General features: G+C 40.8%; 1 protein-coding gene across 2 annotated transcripts in view; it reads right to left on the bottom strand.

The window, feature by feature from the left end:
- The window catches only part of ryr2b (ryanodine receptor 2b (cardiac)), a 74,895-nt gene that overhangs the window by 19,200 nt on the left and 42,187 nt on the right, over positions 1-13,508 (bottom strand). For both annotated transcript variants that reach the window (XM_031308023.2, XM_031308016.2), the window contains exons 65-79: positions 13,183-13,430; positions 12,589-12,670; positions 12,232-12,362; positions 11,777-12,097; positions 11,435-11,672; positions 11,009-11,096; positions 10,805-10,891; positions 10,509-10,670; positions 10,269-10,331; positions 9,303-9,431; positions 6,492-6,604; positions 6,094-6,190; positions 1,119-1,249; positions 767-818; positions 492-554 (exon numbers count right to left, since the gene is read on the bottom strand). In XM_031308023.2, coding sequence (XP_031163883.1) covers positions 492-554; positions 767-818; positions 1,119-1,249; positions 6,094-6,190; positions 6,492-6,604; positions 9,303-9,431; positions 10,269-10,331; positions 10,509-10,670; positions 10,805-10,891; positions 11,009-11,096; positions 11,435-11,672; positions 11,777-12,097; positions 12,232-12,362; positions 12,589-12,670; positions 13,183-13,430 — 2,005 coding nt within the window. The remainder of the gene's footprint in view (positions 1-491; positions 555-766; positions 819-1,118; positions 1,250-6,093; positions 6,191-6,491; positions 6,605-9,302; positions 9,432-10,268; positions 10,332-10,508; positions 10,671-10,804; positions 10,892-11,008; positions 11,097-11,434; positions 11,673-11,776; positions 12,098-12,231; positions 12,363-12,588; positions 12,671-13,182; positions 13,431-13,508) is intronic.

The raw sequence follows: 13,508 nt of genomic DNA on the forward strand, positions 1-13,508 counted from the left end.
GCCACCATCATTCAAAACACATAGCAAAAAGCGCGGCTTAGCAGGGAATCGCTATAACTCAAGGTCTTCTCAACGGAGACATCCGACACAAAGACCTGAACGTGCGTACCAATCTTCGTTAAAATACGATTAAGGGGGGGGGGGGTGAAATGGCAGGACTTATATTGCTGCATCCATTACATTGATGAAACGAGTGTGCTGGGTCTCACCCCTTTTTCTACAGAGTTAAGCCATCTGAAGCGACTTTGCTCAGCTTTGTGAAGCCTGAAACCCGCTCAATGCTGCTTGCAGCTTTAACTTTGGCGACTGGGCTGCTTCCTTTCGTTGGCCGGGAAAGGTTTTGAACCCAAAATTGGCGCTTGTGGCTATATTTTGTATTATTATTGCAAAAGAAAATATTAAAGATGAAAAACGTCAAGCCAATTACAATTAAATACTGTAAGCAAGAAACACTTAAAATCTATTTCAAAAATAAGAGCCCATTCCCTCACTTCAAAGCTTTCCACCTCCTGTTCTTCATCATCATCATCATCGTCATCCTCTCTGTGGCAGCTCTTGGAGATCAAACATACAACGCAGGGTGGTGATAAAAAAAAAAAGGGTTAGAAAATAAATCAATATAGAAGAGGTACAAAATGTACAAACACATTTTGTTATATATTGCATGTGACATGCCCAAAGACATGAGAGCAAAAAAATGAAATGCATTATTTGAACACATTACCAACAAATATCTACTAATAGGATCATCCTCATGTTCTATTACCTTGGCCATAATAGCAGCATAGGACGTATAGAGACCGTCATTTCCAAGCTTACTGTGATCAGGGAAGACAAATTGGATATTATTCTCTGCAGAATATCATGAGAATATCCCAGAGATACCTCAATGGGATTGGTCGACCAAATCATGTCATGACTAAAAAGAGAACCTACAAAGAATTGAAACATATTGTAGATTTCAATAAATCATGATTCTGACGAGTCTAATATTGACATTCTTGGTGATGAGTTGGACCAGTAGAACAGGGTTTTAACTGCATGTGATGTTTTAGAATGCACACACACACACACACACACACACACACACACACACACACACACACACACACGCCTACCTCATTTCCATCAGGGCGCTTCGACTGAAGAGTGTAATGAGTTGTAGGAGGGGATCGATTGGTTGGGCCCCTTCTTCCACCTTCTTTTCTTCCACTCTGACACCTCCGCACAGCTCCATCACTCCTCCGCTCTGCAGTCCAGAGAAAGAGTAAAGCCATTAGTGTGTGTTGTCAAATAATGTCAAACACTGGCTGGTGCAAACACACAATATACAATATACACAAACATACATAACAGGATCATGTTTACATGCACAGAGAAGACAAAACTATATTTATGAGGAACTTCTGCTAAATATACACATACTTCAAAAGCCTTGATGTTTTAACTTTTTCAATATAAATGTTTAAAGCGTTAACATAAAAAATAATGTATGCACAATGTCAAATCACAACTGTCTACTTGACCACAGTGAAATATTTAAGGGACAGCATCAGGGAGTGTGCTCTACAGGCAGAACTTACTCAATCTTGTATGTACTAATTATAAACAGGGTTTAAGAATGTAGTGTGTTTACACTGAAAACACAACTAAATTAAGTAAATTTGAATATGCTTATTCAATTTACTCGGGAGTAATTGTGCATGGTGGTGAGATGGCTCTAATATTAGAAAAGTCAAAAAGTACTACTCTTTATTTATCATGTTTTCTGCCCTTTTTTCCTATCTTATCTTTCTTGTCTCCTCCATATCTCTCTCTCAACAAGACACTACTTTACATTACCCTCCCCTTACTCCTTAATGTTTGATAAAAGCTAATGTAACAAGGAATGGGGGATCATGTCTGAGATTTGTGTCTTGGAATGTTAAAGGGATCAATGGCCCAGTTAAGAGAGGTAGAATGTTTTTCCACCTAAAACATCTTAAGACTGACATTACCGTTTTACAAGAGACCCATTTAATTACTAAAGACCATCACAGATTAAAAGCCTCATGGGTTGGCCAAACCTTTCACTCCCACTTTAGGGCAAGGGGCATGGCCATTTTAATACATAAGAAGGTCCAATTTTTCCCAACTGAAGTCATTGCTGACCCTCAAGGCCGCTTCATCATAGTTTCTGGTTCTCTCAATAACGATGTTGCTCTCGTCAATCTCTACACACCTAACTGGGATGATGAATCATTCATTGCAAAAATGATCTCAGTCCTGCCTGACCTGAACTCCCACCATTTCATTTTGGGAGGTGACCTCAACTGTGCAATAGATCCACTATTCGACAAATCCTGCCCTAAAAGGAACCCTCCTTCCAAAATGGTAGTATTGACCCATGGCGTGTTCTTTTCCCTGACAAAAAACAATATTTCCTTCTACTCTCACATCCACAAGACATTTTCTAGGATTGTTTTTTTTCTGCTGCTGTAAATAGCATAGAATACTCCACTATTGTAATATCTGATCATGCTCCGTTGTTGCTTGACCTCTCCTTCACGCTTCTACAGAAAACACTGATATATTCAGTGAAACAATCTCAAAAGCTATTGATGGTTTCCTTATATCGAACAACTCTGAATTCATATCCCCATCTCTACTTTGGGAGACTCTGAAGGTAGTTGTCCGAGGAGAGATTATATTGTACTCTGTGAGGCAGTCAAATTGAAAAAACAAGAACAAGAAAAGCTTATGGAAAGAATAAGAGACGTGAACAGCAAACTTTCAATTCGACTCAATCTCCTGAATTGGACAAAATTAGACACAATCTCCAGATGAATTACAATTTACTCTCAACCCAAGAGTCAGAAAAGTTATTGTTACGATCACGCAGATTGGTTTTTGAGTATGGTGAGAAGGCAGGACACCATTTGTCACATCAAATCAAGGCCCACTCAGCATCCCAGCAAATTAAACAAATAAAAACCCACTCTGGTGAACTTACAGTGATCCCATCAGTCATTAATGATACCTTTATAACCTTTTATTCAAAGTTGTACATCTCACAATCTCCCCCTGATAATGAACAGATGATACGATTTCTTGATAACCTGGAATTTCTATCTATACCTGCTACTCAGGTCAGCGAGATGGATTGTCCCCTAAAACCTAGTGAAATAGCAGACTCAATTAAACTAATGCAAAGCAGCAGGGCCCCTGGTCCGGAAGGTTATCCAATAGAGTTCTACAAAAGATGTATTGATAAATTGGCCCCTGTCCTTTTAAAAATGTTTGACGACTCTCTGGACAGGGAGACCCTGCCCTAGACTCTCAACCGAGGCCACAATTACTTTAATACTAAAAACTGGCAAAGACGACTCAGATTGCAACTCTTACCGGCCAATTTCTTTTTTAAATGCAGACTATAAAATTCTAGCTAAGGCATTAGCTATCCAGCTTGAACAGGTGCTGCCTAACATTATCTCACCCGAACAAACCGGGTTCATGAAAAACTTCCACTCCTTCTCTAACATCCGTATGCTTCTTAATATTATTTTCTCTTCACCATCCGATGAGACACCACAGGTGGTGGTCTCTTTGGATGCTGAGAAATCTTTTGATAGGGTTGAGTGGGGGTACCTCTTCAAGGTTTTTAAGAGATTCTGAATCGGCCCCAAGCTTATTTCCTGGATCACTCTCTTGTATTCTTCACCAAGGGCCTCCATAAACACTAATGGGATGAGGTCCCAATATTTCACCCTTGGCAGAGGATCCCATCAGGGGTGTCCTCTGAGTTTGTTGTAGTTTGCAATGGCTATTGAGCCTTCATCTATTGCACTTAAATCTGCCAACTTTAATCAAGGAATTCTTAGATTTGATACACAACATCACCTTTCATTATATGCAGATGATTTATTATGCTTTACGCGGACCTAGAGAGATGGAATGTCATATATCCATTGCAGGTAGGGTAAATTGTATTAAAATGTACCTCTGCCAAAGCTTGCCACTCTTTTTACCTGAATCTTTTTTCCATGCGATAAACAAGCTTATTTCCTCTTTCATATGGAAAGACAAGACCCCCAGGATCAGATGACAATATTTACTGATACATAGATCCATAGGTGGATTGGGTCTTCCTAATCTAAAAATGTACTATTGGGCGGCTAATATACACAAAATGACTCTATGGATCAAGGAGCCAACACTGAGTTGGTGTGAGTTTGAGGCTAAATCTTTCCCTGCTACTTTACATTTGGCTCTGCTCTCATCTAGTATTCCCATCCAACCAGCCAAATTTTCTTGTGACCCAGTGATTATTTCAACTTTAAGAATCTGGTCTCAATTTAGATTTGCTTTTGGACTCCGAGAGCAGAATAACCACAGCCCTATCCACAATAACCATCACTCATAGGTGCCACATGTCACCAGCTAAATTGACAGATGGACATTGGGCTTGTCCTCGTCTTCAGGGTTACTGGACAGCTATTTTTAACCACCTGTCTAGGGCTTTGAACATTGTGTTGACTCCATGTACAGACATTATTATTTTTGGAGTATTACCAGGCCATCGATTGTTAGGGAGGAAAATAAGGGATGCTATTGCCTTTGCATTCTTTTTAGCACATAGAAGGATATTGTTGGAGTGGAAGTCACCATTTTCCCCCAAAGCTTCTTTATGGCTTAAAGACCTCATGATATTCCCATATGGAAGTAAATGTGTTTCATCGGATTCTGAACGTAAAAAGCCATTGAATGACTGAATGATTAAATTTCTTTTTAATCTTTTTCTTTTTTTCCCTTTTATATTTTATTTATTTACATTTCATTTCTTCTTTCTTATGTATGTACCTGCATAAATATGTACATATGTGCATACATGTGGCCTACATATTCATCTAATTTCATGAGAGTACAAAAACAAATTCTGCTGTTTTACTTGCAAACTTTATGTGGGACTTGGGGTTGGGGTGAAAATGTAAAAAATAAGCCCTTTGTTTATAGTAACATTTCCTGTGAAATCAATACAACCATATTAAAAAAAAGGAAGAAAAGACATTACAATTTTTCGAATTAGAAAATAGCAGTGGCTTCCCACAGATATGGTTTGACTGACGACTGTTGGAGAGTATCTTGTATCATTTACTATTAGTACAAAATGGTAAAGCCAGTGTTTCCCACACATAGACTAATTTGTGGCGGTGTGCCACACAATCAACACCGGCCGCCACATACTTTTTTAACGCTATTTAAAACATAGCACATAGCATTTCCTTTCACTGCTCTCCTCCGTCTCTCTGTCACTCACACGTCTCTCTCACATAGGCTACACACACACACACACACACACACACACACACACACACACACACACACAGCCCCTCCCCTCTGTGCACACAGCATCTGTCTCCATGAAAACGAGAGAAGACGGCTGGCGAAATTCACAAGTTCACTAAAGGTTGGTATCTCGTGAACACCTCTACACAATCACACATTATAAAGTGCTATACAAATATTTTATATTCTGAATACAATGTTGTCAGTGTGTTAATGTTGGAGTCCCGACCCGACTCTTAGCAAACAAGCGATTGCTCCTGCTTTACAAAGTTAACTAGTCGCAAGTTTGTAAAATGCAGTTGGGTTGTCAAGGTCAAAACAATATATGTAGCAGCTGTGAATCAAATAAACTTATTATAAATGATGTTATGTCATTTTTTTACTCTTACACTGAATGTTTGCTGCTTCAATCCAGATGAGTATTAAAAAGTATTTTCCGCAACTGAAAAAGGCACTTGTGGAGGATGAGGACCAGCCTGAACCGGAGGTATCAGTCTGAAACAGAGCTGAACAGTCCGACCAGTGTAATTAGTTATGTTATTAATTTGTTTACAATATTTTCAGGCTTCAACCAGTGCTGCTCAAGCAGAAAGACAGGGTCAGGGAGAGAAAGAGATAGATTTGTTAGGCATTGAAGAAAGAGTAGGAGAGGAGGACAGCATCCAACAGCGTGTCCTCCTCAGTTTTTGATACTTGATTGTTACAAAAATAAGTATCTGTTACAGAATTGTTTTTATACTACTAACAATGGCTTGCTTTTCCACTCACAGCCAAATCATCCACAAGCTTCTCCTCAAAGCTGTGGTCCTCAACTGATATCCAGGATTTATTGTAGCCTTGGAGGAACAGGTTGACAGCTCTGTGCCTGGGGAGGAAGAGGAAAGGGTAAAGAGACAACAAGAGATTACCATTTGCATACACAAATGCAAATAAGAAATAAAAAAGAGGCAGCATATGACTATAAAATAGCTCTGATTAGACCCATTATTAACAATTCATCAAAGCCTCTTATACCTATCCGAGGTGATGATTACGTCCACTAGAGAGTGGAGCTATAATTTTCAAGACACATACAATCAAATACTATTCATATATCAAATACAAACAACACACGGCCATAGGGCTTTCATATGCTAATGCTAATGTAGTCAGAGATATTTTTGTACCTGGGTAAGTTGTAGAGCGGAGCCATCCTTAGGCAGGCCACCACCGCTCGTTTCCTCTGTTTGGATAAGACCTTGTGCCATGCAGGTTTTTTACTTCTCTGCGGGTGTTCCACCTGAACCCAAAACCAAAGTCAAATATGTTACATAGGTAATGGTAACAAGGTAGTGCACAACACGTGAACCTGCAATGACCTAAGGCAGGGGTTCTCAACCTTTTGCAAGCTGGGCCCCCCCAAAGCTGGTTCATTGCAGTTGGGCCCCCCCTTCCCGGCGCCACCCCCACTACACCACCTTGCATAGATAGATAGATAGATAGATAGATAGCCCTAGGCTAGGCTATTATTTTTAGGCCCACACTATTATTATTATTATTGTCATCAGTAGCGGTAGGTAGGCCTATTATCATTACTAGGCTATTGTTATAATTGGCAGTAGCACCAGACTTCTAATGTGAGCTTGCAGGCATTATTATTATTATTATCATGAGTAGTAGTAGGCCTATTATCATTACTAGGCTATTGCTATAATTGGGAATTGGCACCAGACCTCTGATATGAATTCATGCTTTATTACTGTTATTATTACTAGGCCTAACAGTAGGCATATCATCTGCATTTTTGACAGAAGCTTGCAGGTAGGCGATGTTAATGTGAGACCTGAGCCAGGTATGCTTCAATGTACCTTCAAAGCTTTTTTGCAGCTGGTGGTGCGTCGGTTGCCTTGTTGGTCCTCACTAGAAATCTCTCTATTTTTGTTTGGTTTTGAAATAATTTGGATGTGGATTAGTTGTGTTTTCAATAAGTTGAGGCTATGATGTAACGATGTGTGCGTGTGTGCAGCCTGGACGCGGAGTGGTGTGTGTCTCCTCTCTGCAGGCTGGGACTGCTGCGCGAGGCTACTAAGAGACTGACCGCCTGTGAGCAGTGTTGCCAACTCTTTTCCAATGAAAGTCGCTAGCACCAGCTCCAAAAGTCGCTAAAAGTCGTTTGATGACGTCATACGCTCATTTGCATATTTTTGACGTCATTACGCAATCATTTGTATAAAGCTTAGTGGTTTTGTCAGCAAGGTAGATAAAAAGAAATAGAACTCTTTAGCCAAATAATCACAAATTCAATACATGAATTTATTTTACCTTATAATTATTACTTAGGTAGCCTATCTTTGAAGTAAAAAAATGTTATTCTACAAAGGGAGGGAAAAAGATCGATAAAGAATTCTCAAAGAAGGCTGGCTTGCCCAGGGCCAGGCCAGCTCAGCGGAGTCTTTCTCCCGTCGCGTCCCGCTGTCTCTCCTACCTACACCAGCACCCGCACACCCTGTCCCCCCCTCCCCTTCTAACTACCTGCACACTGTGCGCAGTGCTGCTACACATGAGGAGAGAGGGGAGAGGCTGCTCCTCTGTCACAGAACAGAAGGCGGCTACAGGAGAGAAATACCTTGCGTGCTCGCTGGACAATATTGGCGATTTTTCTACAGAAAGTCGCCATATTTGTCGCTAGTCGCTTTTGAAAAAAAGTTGCTAAGGGGATCTGAAAAGTCGCTAAATCTAGCGACAAAGTCGCTAAGTTGGCAACACTGCCTGTGAGGGCTTTTGGACGGGGGAGGGGCTCACGGCAGCACCCGCTGCTCGTTGAGCACATAACTGCAGAGTGATACGTGTTTTCGAGTCTCCAAACACCACAAAAGTCTCCAATAACACCAGTTAAAGTCGCTAGATTTATCGCTAGTCACTTTTGACACCTGATGTTTATACTTGTGCACTGGTGTGTGCGTGAACCGGCATATGTGTGTGTGTGTGTGGTAGAGGGAGAAGTGAGAGAGTGACGGCGTTTAGCTTTAGAGCGAGTACCGACTCTAGAGTTATAGTGAGAGAAACAAAGTGTCTCCTCTGTTCTTTCTGACCACAGTGGGAAATCTGGAGCAGGAAAAGTTAATTATCTCCTTGAGTTCATGTTGTTTATGGAGAAGGAGAACCAGGAAATGAGTCGGGGAGGAAATGCAACGCTACCCAGCCACGACCGAGCGACGTGTAGTTACATTACATTACGTGATTTTTTTTTTTTTTCCTCCCATCCTGTAGCCTACTCGCGCCCCCCCAGGAGAATGTCCGCGCCCCCCCAGGGGGGCGGGCCCCACCGGTTGAGAACCACTGACCTAAGGGGTTTCAATGGTAGCTTTTGGCGAGGTTCGTGCATTTGTCTTGCATTAGCACTGCAGGCAATACTTTCTTGAATGTAATATATTCCAAATAAATTAGTGTTTGGGATAAGAACACAGAAGAGGGACCTCTACATCTTCCTCAGGCCTCAGGAAAAACACAAAAACACACATTTCTCTACTCTGACCCTAATGATGACAGAGTTGGGTCACACTCAATGACGACAAGTCACCTTATTTACAGAAAGAAGAGGACGACTCAAGAGTCTTCATCAGGGTTGTTTATAGCATGGATAAAAGTACAGCCTATACATGCATCACAAAATGTCTAAGACTTAATCAATGGCCATGAGAGGACAAGGCATATAGATGGCTCTTAATTCTAGTTCTTGACAGTGTGACAGTGAACCAACATGCACAATACCAGGACCCTGAAACTGAAGCAGCTAAATTATATTCAGCCATCATTCATTTTATCATTTGCACCTGCGTTTTTCCTACAGTGACATGTCAACAAGTCTTCTTACAAAAAAAGAGATCCATCACCTTAAAAGTCACTTTTCTTTTCACTTTAGAGCCAACAGGAGTACCAGTAAACATTTTCAACAGATGCATTACTGGCAATGTTTTCATGTTGCTTTAAAAGCTCACCTGGTCCAGGTAATAAAGGACTCGAGCTATGTCCAGAATCCTGTCTACAGTCCTTTTTGCGTCAGGAATGGCCCATTGCTGGCTTGGGTGTTTGGCATAAAGGCTGTCCTGCCTCAAACTGTTTGACACCTGTAAAGGGAAAAAAGAATGCCACATTTATTTCTTTTATCGTCTTTTTTTCCTTTTGTATTTCAACCATTCAGTTAAAAAGACTGCTGGAGACCAAGCACCTTTAACAGGGCAAAACGCATGAAAGAATGAATGAAGGAGCTTGGTTTGAAATGGAAAGGCTAATACAAATTAAGGGATCAAGATGCTGCTCTGAATCTTGCTTTCCCTATTGCCTTTAATTGCCATGACCCACAACAACAAAACTGACAAATGTCCATACAACCAGCAAAGGATGGATCATGGGCTGTGAAAAAATAAATCAAATGTTTGTTTAAACATTTGTTTATGCTAATGACAATGCCAAATTTGTGCTTTTTTCATCACTGACTTATGAATAAACAGATATTGCATGCATATTCTGAACAGTATTATGATTATGTCACATTGGTTTCTCTGGTAAACAATGAGTAACTGACTGAGATTATTAAAATACAGCTTATGATTTTGCAGGCTACGAGAGCATTCTTCAATTTAATTTACCACACACTTGCTGCCTTCCACAAATTAAAAGGCACATGTACTCAGGCATGGCAATGAATATGCAGAATGCAATGGCACTTCATTTCAGCCCCAACTATAGAGTAATATAGGAATATCTATCTTTTAGGATTTTCTTTTTCTTGTATTCTTTTTGTATTATAAAACTCTTGTCTATTTTTGTGAATTTTTGTGAAAACCCAAATAAATAAAAACCTACAAATGTGTTGTAATACAACTAATATTTTTGTTCATGAAATTAACATACTAAGGCAAATACTGTATAAATGTTTAGAACACAAAAATAAAAATCGTTACCTGACTCTGAAGATGTATAAGGCAATTAAAAACCTGCTCTCGAATCTCATCTTCAGTGTTCTTCTGTGAAAAGCAAGCAATGGCCAACATTAAATATATATATATGTACACCACAGAGATATTGTAAGACATTCACCTTCACCTGATCATACTACAATGCAGATTTTCATATAAATACTGTGATTTACATAAAAGGATTTTTATCATCATGAGGACTACATTAATGCTGGTACAACTAACCTGAGTAAAGCCGCTCTTAGCCATCATGATAAGGCTGTGGTCGCTTGGAAAACAAACACTGAGTCCCACAGGGAGCAGTCTCTTCATGGAAGCCACAATGAGAGAGGTGCGTGTGGAATAACGATCCCCCTTCCTCTTCATCCTCCTCTGTTCATGGTCGAACTGAGAATTAAAAAGCCATGAAGATAACTTAACTTAGAGACTTACCTGGCAGGTGCCTACTTTTGTGATTATCATACAACTACTGGTAGTGTCTATGATTTAAAGAGATGCAGTTCTTTATAAATATGGCTGACCTTGGACATTTTGTCATTGTTGACCAAGAAAGCCAAATTGTTGATTTCATTTTGGACCACAAAGTTCTGTTCCTCCCATTTGAAATTCTGTTGTAGCAAACAAGTGTGAATAAAAGTTACATGGCTTATAGGGTACAACATTCACTTGGATAGCATTGACACGAGGAATAAAAAAAAAAAAAAAACACTACGTGTCATCCTCACATGAGATTTGGCCCAGAATATAAAGACCTCTGCCACCATGCTGAACAGCTGCTCAGTGTCAGGGTTCGACTCTTTTAGCCAGCTGGCTCTGGGACAAGAGAAACCAAAACATATCACAGTATTATTGCAGAATTTATTCCTGTAAAGCTTATCATATAACTAAAATAATAAAATTAAATAACCACTCTCTTTGTATCTATAAAAAAAGTTGTATTTGTATTTTCCATTGTTTAATGGAAAATATGGTCTTCAAAAGGTTTCTGAAGAACTTTAGAGGAAAGATGCTCATTACTGGTGGGTTAATGTCACTATAAAATAGCCATTTTCCATTGACTCTACGAACATTTCAAACTACTCCTGGAGCTTTTGGCCTCAGAAAAACAAGCTTGCTTCTCCACATCTAAGCTCCTTGGCAGCGTGCCTTACCGATTAGAATCCACAAATGGAATGAGGAGGGGATAGAAGGCGTAGAGGTCGCGCACAAGTACAGTGAACTTCTCCTGTATCTGCAACTCTGCTTCGGAGGTATCACACCCTTCTGCTTTCATCTGCTCTTCCTCTATCAGCACACATTCAGCCCTCTTCCTCACCTTCTCCATCAGTGGCAGGAAGTGGCTCTTTAACAGCTCAGTGTGAGCTTTGCATATAATTGGCTGAGAATAAACTGAAAGATATGACAACGGTTAATATTGGAAAAAATGAAAGCCATAACTGATGTGGAATAAGGAATCCACACAACAATCAGAGTATTGTACATGATCACAATACCTGCCAGCTGTTTCATCCAGTCACCCTGGCTAGCTCCCACATGGTTGTGGATGATACGGAGCATGTGGCCAAGAAGATCACTTGCATGTTGAGGAATGACAGCAGTGCAGATTTGGCTGTCTGACTGGCCCTCAGGGCCCCAATACCACCAACGGGACATGTAGCTGCACAGCATAGGCAAAGTGACCTCCGTGACATGGATGTAGTGGGACTGGCGAGCTCCCGCACCAGCACCTGCCAACTCCTCCACTTCCCCCAGAGCCTGTTCCAGAGAGGGCAGGAGGGGACACATGTCCTCTACCTGATTTGGCAGACCCATGTCTAACAGTAACAAAAATGGGAAATAAGGCTGAGAAAACATGGGGGTTAAGATGCGGGGGTGAGAGCTATTCAAGGAGGCGAAGATTAAACAGACAACACTTATAAAATAATCTATCAGTGTGTTTGTTTATTACCTTCTCTCTCAGAAGCAGTCATGGTGTTGTAAATGGAGTAAGGGTTGTTTTGGTTTAGGGATGGCTCGAGGAAGCATACAGGAAAAGCCCCAGTCAGGGCTGCCAGACAGGCACCTGCTGCTGGCCTCTGCCTATATGGGAATGCTGTGTTAGGATGTAGGCATGGGCTGACTTATGTTCAAATCTTATCAAACTCTATGGGGTAGGATTGCTAATGTAAGTTTACATGCCAGCTACAAATCTCAGATTGAAAAAACGTCTTACCTTACCTTGACTTTTATACATTTAATAGCCTTAATACGTACTTGTTAGGCACACAATAATACGTAATCAAAGAGTAAGCAATGTAGGTGGTACCCCTCCATGTAGATGCTGCTACTGGTGCCAAGAGAGTAGAGGCTGTTGAGGATCCTGTAACAGGACACCTGGATATTCCCCACTAGAAAGACAAGAGCCTTGTTGGGTTTGTTTCAGAAACAGCCAAGGACAGAGTAGGAAAGATGATAGCATGCATTCACAGAGAGATAGACTAGCTGAATGGCTGCTGATTCGGGTAATGAATTATTCCTGGAAGGTCAGGATATTAGTCAGGGAGACAATATGCTCCTGCTGCTCTGTGTCCATGACTGAAGCACTTAATGAGAGCTGATTTCAAAGATGTGGAAGGTAGGAAGCTGAGGGGAGGGTGTCCCTGAGTGATTTCAGGGGGAGCGGGTGTGGAAACCAGCTGTTCATCCAGCTCAATAGCATACGGTGGAAAACAAATGGGAATACTGAAAACACACGTGGTGGAGGTTGTATGTATATTATTGTGAAGGTACAGGAAAACATATTCAGGAAGATATGTTAACAGGCTATATTTACAATTGTGCATTTTAGGATGTAAAATGCAGCGCACAATAATTTGAGACATTATTCCTTAACAGTGGTCTACATCAAGGTCCTCCTTACCCAGGAGGTCCACTCCATAGTTTTGGTTGCCAAGATGCTGGAAGAGGGATGTGAGGGTGGGGAGGAGAGTGGAGGTTGTGAAGCTGATAACCTTGGCCACTCCTCTAGCCTGTTGAGTCCTACTCTGAGGCAAACAGACCATGGTCACAGAAAGGTTTTCCACAGTCATCTCCAGATCAGCTGCAGCTGCCTCAAAGAATGAATGCAGAGATGCTTGGATAGACTCTGGGGCTGACTTCATCAATACCCTAAGGCCAAAGGATGAGAAAATGGCAGTTACTTGTTTTTGTGACTAGCAAAAATGCACGTGTAATAAAAATGTATTA

This window comes from Sander lucioperca, chromosome 15 (genome assembly GCF_008315115.2).
Source record: "Sander lucioperca isolate FBNREF2018 chromosome 15, SLUC_FBN_1.2, whole genome shotgun sequence".
In the NCBI taxonomy this organism is placed as follows: domain Eukaryota; kingdom Metazoa; phylum Chordata; class Actinopteri; order Perciformes; family Percidae; genus Sander; species Sander lucioperca.